Source organism: Manacus vitellinus, unplaced genomic scaffold (assembly GCF_001715985.3).
Source record: "Manacus vitellinus isolate BGI_N305 unplaced genomic scaffold, ASM171598v3 scaffold_0_pilon, whole genome shotgun sequence".
NCBI lineage: Eukaryota > Metazoa > Chordata > Aves > Passeriformes > Pipridae > Manacus > Manacus vitellinus.
Window position 1 is genome coordinate 4,548,698 of NW_021938789.1, and position 15,481 is coordinate 4,564,178.

The following is a 15,481-nucleotide window of genomic DNA, read 5'->3' on the forward strand; positions in this document are numbered from 1 at the left end:
AGAAAGTCAGTTCACTCCAGGAAACAGATGAGACATGTTGCTCACTGTGGAAAAACTGGGGGGAAAAAAATAAAAGAGAAACCTTGACAGAAGAATAACTTTTAATTACAGTGACATTTTCAGCAGTTCAAAGGGATGATGACAGCTTTTTAGGCTGAAAAATTTGTAGTGTTTTACCACTACTAGCAAATCAAACTGCTTATCTAATTTCATTTCTGAATCAGCAGGATTGACTGTGGATGGATAAACTGGAATAGGGGGATCAATTTGTAATTCTCATCACTTGTTGAAAATACATTTACTATCCTTTGGTCCAGGTTCACCTACAAATAAATGAAAACTAATGCATATAATAAAGCACAGCAATGTCTGCAGTTTATCTGCAATGAACTGAAGTAAATAATTTTCCTTTTTTTTTTTTTTTTTTTTTTTTTTTTTTTGACATTCCCTCCTCAGAAGATGTATCCAGAAGATGCTCAGGCACCCATGCTTTCCTCGGAACGCAGGAGGCTCCTTCACCCCCTGTTTCTGAGGAGTAATTTCAGGGCCTTGCTCCCATGTTAGTTCATTCTTAGGGATAACAGTGTCATCTGGTGGCCGGTCCCTGCAAGCCCAGATTCACGCCAGTGCCCCTGGAGAGTTGAGGCTCTTTTCCTTGCAGCTGAGTGAAGTTACCAGAGAAAAAGCAGGTGAGGGCAGAGGCTGCTCATCCGGAGTCTGCACAAATGCAGATATGCAGGTTTTATAAAAATGAGAAAGATCTGTTATGATGGACTTAATCCAGCACCTATTTAGGGCTGCTAACATTGCCTGTGACCCTCTGCTTTCATTCCATCAGCTGTCAGAAAACCAGGGAGCCAGGGCTCCAGAGTGCCTCAGAACTGGTAACAGTGAATCAAGTCAACAATGTGCAAGAAAAAACCCCACACAAAGCAAACAAACAAGTAAAACCCAACTGAATAAAACCCCTAAAGACCTATACATTAGTGTTGCAATAATAGTAATTTCTGTTTTCTTTGGATCAGTCCCTAACCTGCTGTTGGTAAATAACATCTTTGGGGATGCAGTGGATAGCACAAACCCAGGTGTGGATCCACGAAAAACATTGTGAAGCCAAGGTGCACCATGGATGTATTATAGTTCCAGTAATGAAGCAGAAAGTAAAGGAAAAAGCCATGTCTAAATATTGTTTTGCCTAGAATGATTTAAGAAGATATCACCACACCCCTTCCCAACTGAAGCAGGAGACTACCTCCCTTCAGATGCCAGTTATTAATTGAATCCTTCTATTTTTCAGATTTCCTTAAAATGCTATTCTGCAGCTGATGAGCTGAACTCTAGTACCTGTAGCCAGTGCATCTGTGAAAGGCTGGACCTCATACTTGGGAAGAAATAGGAATCTGAGTGTTCCCAGTGCTGTAAGATGAATCATTAAAGCAGGAGTTTGTGGTTAGCACGTGGACATGAGCCAGTTTGTGCCACTCATCCTCAGGAGAAACAGGACAGGTTCATTTTATTTATCAACATAGTGGTAGCTTCTGAATCTCTGTGTCACAACCCTTTCAACTTCGGCATTATAAAGAGGTAACTTAAAAAATGAGGTGTAATAGGTAAAGGCTGATCAACTCAGAAACACACAGAACGCACTTGGCACACCAGAAACAACCAACTTTTTTTGCATAATTGGGATGATTAAACACAGAGTTTCCAGGAACAGAATGACACAAAACACCCCATTTTTTAAAAGGCAGATAAAGGGCCTCCAAAAGGAAAGGACAAATGTTCTGCACTTTTTGCAGTCTGACACACCCACTCACACAGCACAGAGGCAGGAGAAGAAAACAGCACAAAGGCTTCCTGACGATGAACCTGGCAGTGTCCAAAGAATGCTATCTGCAGCAAAGTATTTGTTCTTCTGGTCTTTGTACCTTGCTCTGGGATGATCTGATGATGATCTTTGTTCCAAGAGAATTAGGGACTGAATCAGTCACTCCTACCCTAACCCCGGAAGGGCTTTGAGCCCATTCTTCCTTTGAGCCCATCTCCTCTGAAGAGCAGAAGACCCCAGGTGGCTTGTAAGGGACTATAAGTGTCACTGTCTGCCCTGTGGATCCCTGTTTGGGAGTTCTTGGAGTGGCTGAGCACCTGCCACCAAGCTCACACCCTACAAGCCCCACAGTAGCAGCACTCCCAAGGAGGATGCTGCCCCAAAATCTCATCAGCTCCCTGCCCTGCTGGAGCTGCCCGTTGCCCAGCCAGAGAGGGCATACCTGGCACAGCATCAGCCCTGCTTTCAAACAGCACTCTTGGGTCTTGATAAGAAGATTTAAAGTTGCTTCTGCAATTCATCAGGCAAGTGCGAAATGCACAGTTTTATTTGAGAGCTCCTAATTTCAGTCCTTCATCCTAATTAGCCAACTCCCTTAGTAGACACCTGCATAAGCCCAGAGACAGTGCCATCTCACAGAGCCAATGTCTTCTTGAAGTGAATGTTGTGGTAAATCAGGAGTTTCAATGTCACTATTTTTATCCTAATAGCATTTCAGTGACATCATGTACAGAACGATTATGGCTTTGAAATGTGCACATCCTGGTTCAGCTCCACCAGATGATAGCAGGTGCTATGTCACTCTGGCCTTTGACTACTCATAGACTTTTCCTTTAATGTGGGTTTTGTGGGTTTTGATTCTTTTTTTCACCAGGGTTCTTGCTTTTAAGTTATATGAGATCAATTCTAAAGTATCCATTTCCCAAGAACAATTCAGGGAACAATTAGAAAACAGATAAATTATTTCTGCATAAGTATAGAGAACAGCCACTACCATTTTAAACCTGAATCTCATTTCTGTCAATTATACTGCAATTAGTCACTGTCTCCATGGCTTTCAAAGATTTCTTTTTTCCCTTTTAGAGACAGCCAGACTTATTTTCTTAAAGACTATGCCATCCTCCACTGGCACAGACTTCCAAGTTCTGTTTGAATCAAGCCAATTGAACTGACTTTATTTCAGATGAAGCCTGAAGTACCTCAGTCTGAGCCCTCAGACCACTTATTACAATAATTCATAATAGTGGGGAACAAAACATCCTGTACAGCAAGGGTTATGGGGAGCAGGGGCTCTCCTGAGCTTAGGGGATTGGCTGAGAGCTTGCTTTCTGTTTTCTGATCTTTATGCAATGCCCTGCAATATTCAGATAATTACTTTAATAAGGTAGGTAACAAACACTATTAAGTAAATGAAAACCGAGAGGCTGGTATTGAAACATTCAATCTAATGCTCCTGCATGCACAAAGCCAACTACTGTGAGAGCCATGGGTTCATCTGCCTGACAAAATTGAGGCTCATCACGGGAGACCTGATTTGGCTCCAGCAGAGGAGAGGGACAGGAGGCTGTGAGACCACTTACTGCCAGATTTATGAACCATATGAAAAGGCAGTCAGCAGGAAGATTTTGTGGTACCATCAAGGCCACAGGCAAATTGGTTCCCTCACTTGTTCTGCAAAGCATATGGATTTGGAGATGCTTTGAGTGTTGTTAAGGCCAGGACCAACTCTGGGGTCAGGAGAGCACCTAGAAATACCCTAAGCTTTGGTGCTCTGAGGAGTGAATCCTTGGATGATCACCCTATTTATTCTTTAAAAGCAAGACAAGATTTGCAGGAGAAGCAAAATATTTATAATCCCAAGTCTGCATCCACTGAGGCAGAGCTCAGGCAAGGGGTGTGGTGTGCCAAGGCTCCCTGGCCCTTTGTCTCTGGTGACACATAAGCCAGGATGACCAGCACACTGCAGCTGGGGCAGAGCTGTAGCTCTAAATGTGATAGCACTGTTAGGCTGTTTCCATCCATCCCTCTAGAAACTGCAGTGTTACACAGTGTCTAGAAAAGCTAAATACATGGTTATAAAGATGACTTCTGCAAGTGGCTGCCTGCCACTGTCCATCTCACAGGTCAGCAAAAGGAACCAGGGCAGAAGCAGGACTTGGAGAGGGAGGGAGGAGGTTGGAACCAGAAAATCCAGAGAATTACAGGAACTCTGCACAGTGTGAGACAAACTCACAGTTTGCACTGGGCAGTGGCAAGAAGGGGGGCAAAGATATGTTTGTCCTTATTCTGTGTTGCTTGGGTCTTCAATCGTGCACCTCTAGACAGAGAGAGAGAGTGAATACATGGATGGAGGGAGCTATCCATCTTTACTTCCCATGCTGGAGCAGGGGAAGAGTGTGAGGAGTCCTCCTGCTGAGGAGGAAGGAGTATCAGAGATAACATGCTATAAACTGACCACAACCACCATTCCCAGTCCCCCTGCACCACTGAGGGGAAGGAGGCATATAGAATTCAGGTGTAAAATTGAGCCTGGGAAGAATGGAGAGTAGGGGAAAAGTGTTTTTAAGATTTCTCATTACTCTACTCTGATTTGATTCATAATAAATAGAAGAAATATAAATAATTCCCCAAACTGATACTGTTTTGCCCATGATGGTAATTGCTGAGTGATGTCTCCCTGTCTTTATCATGACCCATGAGCTTTTAGTTATATTTCCTCTCCCCTGTCCAGTTGAGGAGGGGAGTCATAGAGTGGCTTCGGTGGGCACCTGACATCCAGCTAGGGAGAAGTGATTCACCACAGAGGTGAATCAAAATCTCTGACTTTTCTCCAAAAATCCTCTTTTTGCTTTTTTGTCTGTTTTCATTTTTTATCTGTGGAGCTGATCTCAGGCTCTGCTCCACAGTTCTCAATCCTTCTTTCCCATCTGAGACTCTGTACCCCACTTGCACTTCCCAGCTCATGATTATCCGTCATTATTGAGTCAAAAGTTGAAATCTTTCAAGTTTGTGACCTTACACTCATGCAGAAACCCGGTGACATGAGCTGGGATCTGTGTGATTACATGCATAAAACAGAATAAACTTTTTGAGCTTAGTTATGTCAAAAATCAGTGGTCTTAATACTCTATGCTATACCGAGCCTCTCAAGCTTTGCATCCTCATATGCACATTATCCTGAGGAAGTGATATGCTTTTATTCAGATTTCACTACTATGAACTGGTACCAAAATGCTGTGGCAGCATCAGGGATGCCTTTGGGATTTAGACATGGCTTTACACAAGACCACTTGCAGCACAGTAGGTACCTGAAGTATGGTCTCTCAAATCTTCTGCTAACACACCACCTGCTGAACAATCCTGTTCACCACCTGACTGAGGCTTTGTGCTAGCAATATAAAATTGAATTAGAATAAAATGGGTTTAAAAGCAGAAGGAAAGCAGAGCTCTCAATACCAGAACTACTGATTTAGCTTCCTGTGATTCTACTTTCAAGGGGAACTAAGTTCTATTGAGAGTTGCTAGTGTTGGGGGCTGCGAGCGACACGGGTAGAATTGAGTTTTATATTCCTAGACATAACGTGAAATAGAGCTTAGTGATGATGAGTGCAAGGCCCTGTAGATCTGCCTCCATCCCACTTTTATCCTGCAGCAGGAACTTTCACTTCCAGCACCATTGCAGCCTGACAGGCTGTTTCTGTTGCTCTATCTGGTTTCACTCTCCTATAAACACCCTTTTTATGGATTCTGATGCCACACAACTTTACATGAAGCCTTTGTACATTTTCCAAGGCAGAAACCACTATTGCATCAAACCTGTGTAGAGCTTATTGCAATGACAGCCAAATCCATAAAGTCTTAACATGTGCACCACACTTTAAATCACTAATAATGAGTCATCATACACTTGTGGCCCCCTCATAACAGTTATTATTCTTAATCTAAAATAACAAAATTCAAATTATCCGCAAATTTTATGAATTATTTGTGTGACCTGCCTCTTTGTCCAGACCTACACCATGATTTTCATGCCAATTCTGAACCTGTCCAGTTCAGTAGTACTTATAAAATCAGCATTTTATAGATTACCAGCAAGGAACTTCAGACCAAGCATTCTTAGTTGCTTAATTCCTGAGTTGCTCTGTAGTATATATGATTTATAAAATCTGTAATTCATACCTTACCCCACCAGTAGGACTGTGGAATGGGGATGTGGTCCAGACGGGCTCCACGAATGCCAGCTCTTCTGTAAGCCTCAGATGTCAAATCTGGGAAATTTCTGTTCAGGTCCAAGTTCTGAGCTGTCTGTCGTCCAATGACCCATCCGTTGTAACCAGCTCCCTAATTTGTAACACAGAAGTCAACCTCAGATTAACTTCCTGTCTCGAAATAGCACTTTATGGAAATTGTTAAAAATGACATTTTAGTCAAAGGGAAGTTTTAAAAGAAGTAAACTGAAAATGTCTGTATTGTTAAAAAAATCACACTTATTAATCACTTTTTGTCCACATGAATATTAATGCACTAACTAGCATTCAAGAAGCATTTCACTCACCAGTGATGTGACTCACAAGAAGAACACAGCATCTTCTTGCTCAGCACAGAGCAGCATGCAGAGTGGGTTAGAGGAGGAGAAAAAGAAAATACAGGTGATGCCCCAAGACAGGATCAGGCAGAGTGCAATAACCCCAGACTTTCACTAAATGAGCAAGCAGAAAAAGAAAAGTCTAGTTTCATGCTTATGGTGGTAATGAAAATAGTGAGATGAAAAAAATAAGAGCGTCAGGTAACATATAACAGAATTTTTTTCACAGGTTTCCTTCAGAAATTAGTTATCTCTGAAAACTGTCATCCATTATGAAACTGGGACAGTACAGAAAATATTCACAGTTCATAATACCTGTACTTCTAAAACAGGGGGAACATCTATTCCATGGTATTAAGCTACATTTCCTTATAAAACAATTTAAGTCATTACAGTGAGTCAGAAGGCATTTTGTTCTAGAACTGATTGCAGGGTGCTAAATGTGTGAAAAAGTGACACAGTCATTCCCACATCATCCCATGCAGGCAGCAAAAATGACAAATATGGCTGTGATTTCCTTTTATTTCTGTTCTCATCATCTTTGGAAAGCAACCCACCACCAAACCCAGCTGGGATTCTGGTTGCTGATTTTAACGTTCCCTCCTTTATGTGACACTCCCCTCCCAGTTTGTCCTTTCCCATGGGGAATTCTAGAAACATGAAGACCTGAACACCTCCTTATACAAAACCTTTTACCTCTTCTGCAGCTAGTTCATACCCATCAGGGTTGAGTGAAGGCAGGAGATGAATTCTGGTGTTATTAATCAGGGTCTGGATGCGAGGGTTCCCAAGAAGATACTCCGAACACAGGTATTGTGCAAGGTATATTAGAAGTTCCTTCCCCACAACTTCATTTCCATGCATATTGCCAATGTACTTAAATTCTGGCTTGACTGTGGAACATGAAGCAATGAGATACTTTAATTTGATTATACCTGGGTGGCTTCCAAAAACAGAGCAACCCAAATAGTTTACTTATGAATCAGAAACTTTTGTTTACACTAATTTCATGCACACTATCCTGTAAACAGCACATCAGTTCCAGGTGAACTTCTCTCTATTACGCATCAGTTCAGCAACAGTTTAAAAAGTGCAAAATAAAGTTAAGTCCAATCTATCAGTATCGCAAACCATAAGAGGCAATCATTGCTCTCAGCTTTTGCTGGACTCATCATTAATTGTAAACAAGAATGCCATGGCTGGGAAGGAACAAAATATACCCCTGGCACTCTCGCTTACCTTGGATGGCTTCAATTTTGTCACAGATCCTACAAATGACCTGCAGATGTGTAATATATCACCCCTCTATTTGGAACAGAAATTGAGTCGTGCATAAAAAGTGGCTTTCAGGCTAAATAGCCTTTGAATGAGACTATTAGAAACACATATTTTCACAATTCCCTGCAGTTATTCTCTCAATTTCCATCCTTCCTTGGAGACTAATGGAAAGTAGAAAAGAGTTGCACTTTGGAGACACTCTTTCCTGTCTACCCCTTCATATTTGCCTTTGATCCTGGCCAGCCTTGAGCACTAGACACTGGAGGGAGCCTGGTACAGAGCTATTATGCCAGTTGCTCAGACTGGCAAAATCTTCAGCTCTGGAGCTATTTCCACCTCCTTTTAGGCTGTCCTGAGCAGCATTAAGCAAGAGATTTAGAAGAAAAATGCTGGGTAATGTAATGGATGTAATGGCTAAGTACCATCTTTTATCATGCCATACCACAGTTTTCATTTAAAAGCCTGATTCATAGACTTTGTGTTTTCCTGGTAAATGGAGTATAAGCTTAAAAAGACACCTGCAACTTCTTTTCTTTAAAAAAGAGAGGAAGCATGATAGGCCAGAAAAATGTAATGTAGATCTTTGCTCTGTTAAAGACATCTACCAGGAACTGATCAAGTCTAAAGGCACCTCAAAACACCTCTACACCAGGCAAGGCAGCAAGAGTAAAAAAAGATACCAGTCTTTGCTGTCTCTGCATCCCCTGCAGCACAGCACACAGAGGACAGAGTAGCCTGACCTGAGATGATAATCTCAATAAAGTATTAAGTCAGATGTAGTTCAGTTCTACCACACTGTTGAGGTTCTGTTGATGCTGGAGCTCTTCTGATGAAAAACAACCTGAGGCTCTTAGTATGCAGCAGTGCCCATAGCAATCCACCAGATTTAGTCAGGTATGATTTTTGAGCTGGGAGCTGGTAGCTGGAAAGCAACACCTAATACTCCCTAAGAAAATTATCCAAATTTTGAAGAATTTAGAACATTTAAAAATCTGGCCCTTACTGTCTCAGTGATGAATCCAGGAAATAGAGATCATCACTGTTCCCCTCTTCAGGGATTCATATCTTAATACATATTAGCACCTATATACAGTATAACAGCATCTGTTCAGGTGCTATGATGTCATAAATTCCTGGTATCATCCACCTGTTACACTGACAGGTATTGCACTGACCTGAATCTCTGTTCAGGAGCAGTGTTTTTTGGTGCTGGATTGTCCTTTTTCGATATCAATGTCCTTCTGTATCTGAGGCCTTCTCAGAAGATGTAAGTATTCTGGGACGTGAAGGACCGTGTTTAGACTAGGGACAGGCCTTGCTTGTAGGAAGAGTGAGGGGGTTTCATGGTACAGTGACAAATAAAGGGAGACTGAGGAAGTGGTAGATGATAGGAAGGGCAAGTGAGTAACCGAAGACTATCCCAACTTATTTGTACACTGGGCACAAACAAATAACAGCCAAATAACTCCCCTACAACCAAGTAACATGCATCTAGGAGCAAGGAATACTAACCAGGGTCATACACAGAGGTCATAACAGTTAGAAATTGCTACTGGGCTACCGGATTGTAGTTGCTACAGTGAATCATTGGGTATCACTGTAATTCAGAAATACAAGAGAGAAGAAATGTTTTTGAACAAATGCTTTTTACAGTTTTAGTGTTATCCAATTAAAAGAACTTGTTTTCACTTGGATAGAATGGTCTCCCCTCAGGCGACCTGATCAACACTGATGTAACTCACGCAGTTCATGGTGTCCAGGCTTGGTTGAAAACTCAATCACAAAAAGATCCTTCCCTTCAAAACTGCGACCTATGCTGTAAGTTGTTGCAATCTGGGAGCACTTAGAAGCAGTCTTCTTCAGCGTGCTCACCATTTGGGAATATGAATGGTGTTTGAACTGAATAAAAGTTGCTGGCAAGTTTGAAGGCAAATCTTCCTCAACATCTACTTCTCCTGCAAAGAAAAGTTGTAACACAGTGTTTAAGACCATAGTGCTCAGAGGGTTGCATGAAAGCCTGCACTTTTTTGCAAAATACCTTTATAAGTAGAAGAATTATAGAAAATACAGACACAATCAAAACCTTAAATGTATGTAGTACATCTTACACTGTTTATTGTGGCATATTTTGTTTTCAAAATCCTACTAATGCATATGCACACTGACAAATATTTTGTGAAACCTCCAGTCTTAATTTGGCCTTTGGCATGCTGGCAGATTTTAGTCACAAATTGTACAGATTTTTCCTTTTGAATTTGATGGATCAAATTTATTTTTTTATGAGATTCATCTGTCTTCAGCTATCTGGATTTTCTTCATCCAAACAAAAATCTGTGACAATCATTAATGAGAACACTTTAATGAGCTGCTAAGCTTGTCAAGCAGTCAAAAAATCATGAGTGCATTAAAGTTTCAGTTTTAAAATAAAATATTTCAAATATATAGACAGCTATCACACAGGACAGGGTTTATCTAAATGCATCCAAACATCTTGCTCTGAGCTGCCTGTCTTGATCTCTTTGTAAATGAAGAGAGAAACAGATATTTCTTGAGCACAGTTTAATTAGGTGTTTAAAATAGGTGGAACAAAATGAATCACACAGGTGTCTCTAAAGACAATAAGCTGAGATGACAAGCAAAGAGGTTTTGTGCCATAGATATGTCAAGAAAAGTGAGATGAGACCCTTCCCATGTAGACAAGATCTGTTGGCAGAGCTTCCTTCCTCACCTCGCAGCTTTGCCAGTGGGTCAAAACATCCCTCTTCTTCCCCAGCAAAAAAGCGGTCGCAGTCTAAGAAGTAGGGCCAAGCCATGTCTATTGCATCAAAGGCAGGGAGGCAATTTTTTTTTAGGTTTTCACAGACATGCCTGCAGGGCTTTATAACTTTGTCCTTTTCACACTGTGGGGCCAGCACTGAGCAGCCCAGGAGCCTCAGGTCAGGATTACATTCTCCCTGGAGCAAGTTGTGCAGCACACTGATGAGCAGGTACTCAGAGCTGTACTCAATCACTTCTCGAGACTTCTGATCCAGAAAATTGGGATACACCATTTGAGTATAGGCAACATCAGTACAAGAACTTAAGGCAATATCCACACATTTTGCTGTAAAAGGGAGATGAACAGAGAAAAAATAACTTACTTCACAGACATTCTGAATAGTTCAAAGACAACATAACAAATACCACGTTCAATGAACTTATTCCTTTTGTTCTCAGATAGGCTGGAAGCAGTTTGCAGTACTCTCAAATGACTTTCATGTCTAAAACAACATATAGAAAGATGATGAGAAGCATGCGTGGTCTAGAGATTGATTGCAAATGCTTTAATGCATTTAGATGTCCTTCAGAATCATCTCCCTTGGCCTGCATTTTATGCAGTCCAGGATACTTTTGGTTTTCTGAACTGCAAGTGCACATTGCTTTGTCATGTTGAGCTTCCCATCAACCACCACCCCCAAGTCCTTCTCAGGATTGCTCTCAATCCATTCTCCACTCAGCCTGCATTTGGCTTGGGATTGCCCCGACCCAGGTGCAGGATTTTGCACTTGTTCAACTTCATGAGGTTTGCTCAGACCTGCCTCTCAAGCCTGTCAAGTTCCCTCTGGATGGCATCCCTTCTCTGCAGTGTGTGGACCTCACCACACAGTTTGGTGTCATTGGTAAACTTGCTGTGGATGCACTTCATCCCACTGCCCATGTCACCAACAACACCAGTCCCAGTACTGACCCCTGAGGAAAATCACTCATCACTGCTCTCCACCTGAACATCAAGCCATTGACTGCACCTCTGAGTGTGAACATCCATCCAGTTCCTTATCCATTGAGTGGTACACCCATGAAATCTGTGTCTCTCCAATTTAATTTCCAATTAAATCTTATTTGATTTAAATTACAAATACAATTTGAGTTTATTAAAGTCCTGAGAGAAAAAACCTCTGTTGAGGTGTAAATTTGCTGTTGTCTAACATGAGAAAAACTCAGATTCCTGAAAGAAAGTGTATTTGTGATATCAGTCTTTTCCCTTATCATATGGATTCACTAATGAGGTGTGATATCATATAGATTTATTTTTTTTAGTGAGGAATGTACCAGTAAGATATCTCTCTTCTCTGCTTGGGTTCACAAAATTTGTAGACTTTAATATCTCTGAAACTGCAGGCCCTCTGTGAAGTTTGATTGAAATTGCCCAAAAGGATCAAAAGTTATTCTGGGACTTAACTCACAGACAAGCAGACCCATAAATGTGATTACTTTTTAAGAAATCAGGTTAGGAGTTCTTGAGAAGGCTAAGTGCTGGTAACACCTTCAGCCAACTCAGAGGTGAAAAGGGAGTAATAGAAAGATGTCTCTTCATAAAATTACTGGCTATTATAGTAATTGGTCTATATTTGAGCCTCCTTCTCTTGATAATGGCTCTGATTGGTAACAAATGCCATTGTCACAGCAGCAAAATCCTACATTGCGTGTAAAAGTACATTTCTCTTGTAACAAGACCTACCAGAGCACCAATATTAGAATACTTGCAAAGAAATAATGAAGAAAGACTTAAGGTTTTGAGCTTCTCCACAAAGAGCGAGCAAAGACACATCATACCTTTCCGTACTGTTTGGCATTGACCTGCAAATAAAGAGGAAAAGAAAAATCATTACAGGGCAGGTGTACATAGTACCTCCCTGGTGTTAGGAGTTGTCCAATCTGGTATCCCCACAGAGGCTGCTGAAGCTCTGTGTCCTGAGGTCCAGACATACCAGGGACAAGCAGATATTCCCAGCAGGCATGTATTACACATATATACAAAGAGAAAATGCAGTACAGACAAACACAAAGCATCATCCTGTTCCCCTTTCTGGTTAAACAGGATGAAATACCATCGATGAAAAAGAAGTACAGGTGAATCCCTCCAGTTGCTCAGCACAGACACACCGGAACCTGAGCAATTAGGCTGTTTCCCAGTAGCTGGCCCCTGGATACACTGACCTACTGGTTGCCTCATGTGCTGACACACACATCAGTCCCTCTGGCAGCTGGTCCAGACCAAGGGTCTCACTGTTAGCCAAGCCCCAGACACTTTGGTCTTCCTAATAGGTGGCTTGGACCTCCTGATTCCTCAAGTATCCAATGAGACCCTCTGGTCTTGTCAGTATCTAGCCCAGGATTACAGTCCCTCAGATATCCATCTCCCATATATTTTGTCCTGTCCACTGCTAGTCCAGCTTGGTGTTTGCTAGCAATGGCACACACTGACAAATACACACAAGGCACACACACTCTGATCACTCCAACTGCTGAGCCCTGGGCACACAAGCCCCACCGACCCACTGTCTCACACCAGTTGCTGGCATGAGGAACCTCATACACCCCCATCCACATGCACAAAAAGCAATACCCTCACCCAGGGAAAGAGTTGGAAATGGAGTTTAATAAGACAGGAAAGACTGCAGGGATCAGGTACAGGGCATGGCAGGCAAGTCCCCTGACCAGCCAGTCCTTGATCCACTTTAAAAAGGGAGGACTTGACAATGTATCTGAAATGTGGTTTTGTAAGAAGTCAGGCCTGTGTTTGAAAAAGGTGTTGAGCCCAGCCCTGACAACTGGCCAATATTTCTAGACATGCCTAAAAACTGTAACTTCGGTGCCTAGGAAATTTCACTAATCAAAATGTGGGTCCTTATCAATCTGTTTAGTCTAAAACTCCATAGGAGTCCTTCCATACATAACAAGATGTCTTATCGATCTCCACTAAAAAATGTGTTGGTCCTAAATGGTGTCATCTGTAACTTTCTTGTAAAGCAACTCAGCCTTTGGTAGATATGAGGGGACTTTGTTTCTTCCCCATCCTACTTCATCCTATCTCCAGCAACTGCATTTTATCATCCTTTAATAACATCTTAAAACTAATTATTTCCCTCCCCAAAAGCTCACTCTTCTAATGGCTAGAAATTGCCTTTTAATTTCCTCTTTGAAAGTATTTGTGGCCAGTTTATGTCCATGTGGTGTTGTGCCAGCATTGTCCTTCAGCTTAAATAGCTCTCTGTGTTCCCTGGTGCATTCCTTCACCCCCTGCTTGCAAAGAGCAATCAGATCTCCTCAGCTTTCTGTTTACTAGGTCAAATAAATGAAGCTCTCTTGATTCTGAAGGAACATGGTTTGATGACTCAGGAGAGGCCTCTTTTTCTTCCAATAACCAATGATTTTATATTGTCCTTCTCCAATACTGGCAACTAAAGAAAAATATTGCTACCAAGGTATTGGAGTTGTTTTCACCAGTACCTCATAGGAGCTAAGCCAGTAACTGCAAGTTTTTTCAGCACCAACAGGTTAACTTTTCTTATGATGTACTGGGAATCTAGCTCTGCTGCTATTTCTCCTAGCTTTCACTGGGGGGGACAGGCATCTAGTTTCTTGTTCATCTTTGAATCAGGTATTTGTCCTCATAAGACCAAATTCATTATGTTTTCTTTTTTTTGCTGCTAAAGAGAGCTTAAACTGCTACTCCTGGCATATTTGTTTAACTGTAATCATCTGCATATGTGTTGCTAATGAGCTGATCGTTCTTTAGCCAAAATAAAGTCATTGTAATGAGAACTAAATTAACCCTGGGGTTTTATCTTGGAGATGGACACTGAATTGGAAATTAGTCTGGTTCTATATTATGACTTGTAATTGAGCCACATTACCTCATAAAATAAATGAGGCATCAGAACTAGCAGAAACAGTGCACCTCCAACACCAACAAGTTCTGGTAAGCAGCAAGCTGGAAAAAATGATATCCATACATACTGCTTTCCTGGCTCAGTACATTATGCTAATTGCATTACATAATACCTGGTTCATCAACAGTGCCTTCCGTTATAGGACTTCAGTGTTTCCCCTAGCTAGGCACAATCCCCTCTGTGAGTTAGTTATTAAGGTCAAGACATTTCTAAAAAAGCTTCATCTCAGCCAGATACTGCATGTAGTGTTACATCTGGGGTTAATCAAGGAATAGCATTTTGTATAACACTATTTGGGAAAGAGTGATCTCTTGTTAGTAAGAGCTCCAGCAATTAATCCTGCTGATAAAATTGGATGTCACTACCTCCTGAATCTGGACAGTCTTATATCCTAACGCCATCACACCCACGTTTCAGAGGCCTTGGACACAAGTCTGGAGCCAGTCAAATGTTCCATACAGAGGGGAAAACATGGTGTGGATGGGACTGGCTTGAGTTCAGCCACGTCCCAACAAGCAAAGTGACGCTATCTCTGTTTATCATCTGCGTCATTAGCAATGAATCCCCTTCATTACTTTGAAGGGTGGATGAGAAATATTTGACACCTTTTTTTTTTCTCTCCTGATCAGAAAATGAATATACTGTAGCTATTATTTTAGTCTAGAGGGTCCTGTGTGTTGAGCACAGCTCTTCATGGGGCATTTGGGGAGTATGAATGGTCTTTCTACATCTGCTCACATTTCCTCAAAGGTATGAGGCATTTTGCCCTCTGCTGGCTCTGGGACCAAGCTACAAATGTCCCTTTTGTTTCCATCTCTGATATGCAATGATCAAATATCGAAACTGAGGTGCATGCAATCTCCCTGACTTCTTTTGCTGTACAGGAGTGTTATAGCCATCAGTGTGGCACAAGCCCATTCTCAATGGTGTCTCAGGATTCTGCTTATTCAGCTGGAGCAAAAAGGTGTTCTGGGAACACGCTGGAACAAGCAGAGGAAACCGAAGAGGAAATGCAGCAGGCGGGGTCTGGACAAGGTGCTGCTGCTTGTCCCTGCTCCAGCTCTCTGAGTAGCAGCA

General features: G+C 41.7%; 1 protein-coding gene across 1 annotated transcript in view; it reads right to left on the minus strand.

Annotated features, from left to right (window-relative positions):
* The window catches only part of CPZ (carboxypeptidase Z), a 37,067-nt gene that overhangs the window by 12,010 nt on the left and 9,576 nt on the right, over positions 1–15,481 (minus strand). Inside the window, exons 2-6 of the mRNA XM_008920917.2 lie at positions 12,285–12,308; positions 10,420–10,794; positions 9,434–9,646; positions 7,110–7,306; positions 6,008–6,169 (exon numbers count right to left, since the gene is read on the minus strand). Coding sequence (XP_008919165.2) covers positions 6,008–6,169; positions 7,110–7,306; positions 9,434–9,646; positions 10,420–10,794; positions 12,285–12,308 — 971 coding nt within the window. The remainder of the gene's footprint in view (positions 1–6,007; positions 6,170–7,109; positions 7,307–9,433; positions 9,647–10,419; positions 10,795–12,284; positions 12,309–15,481) is intronic.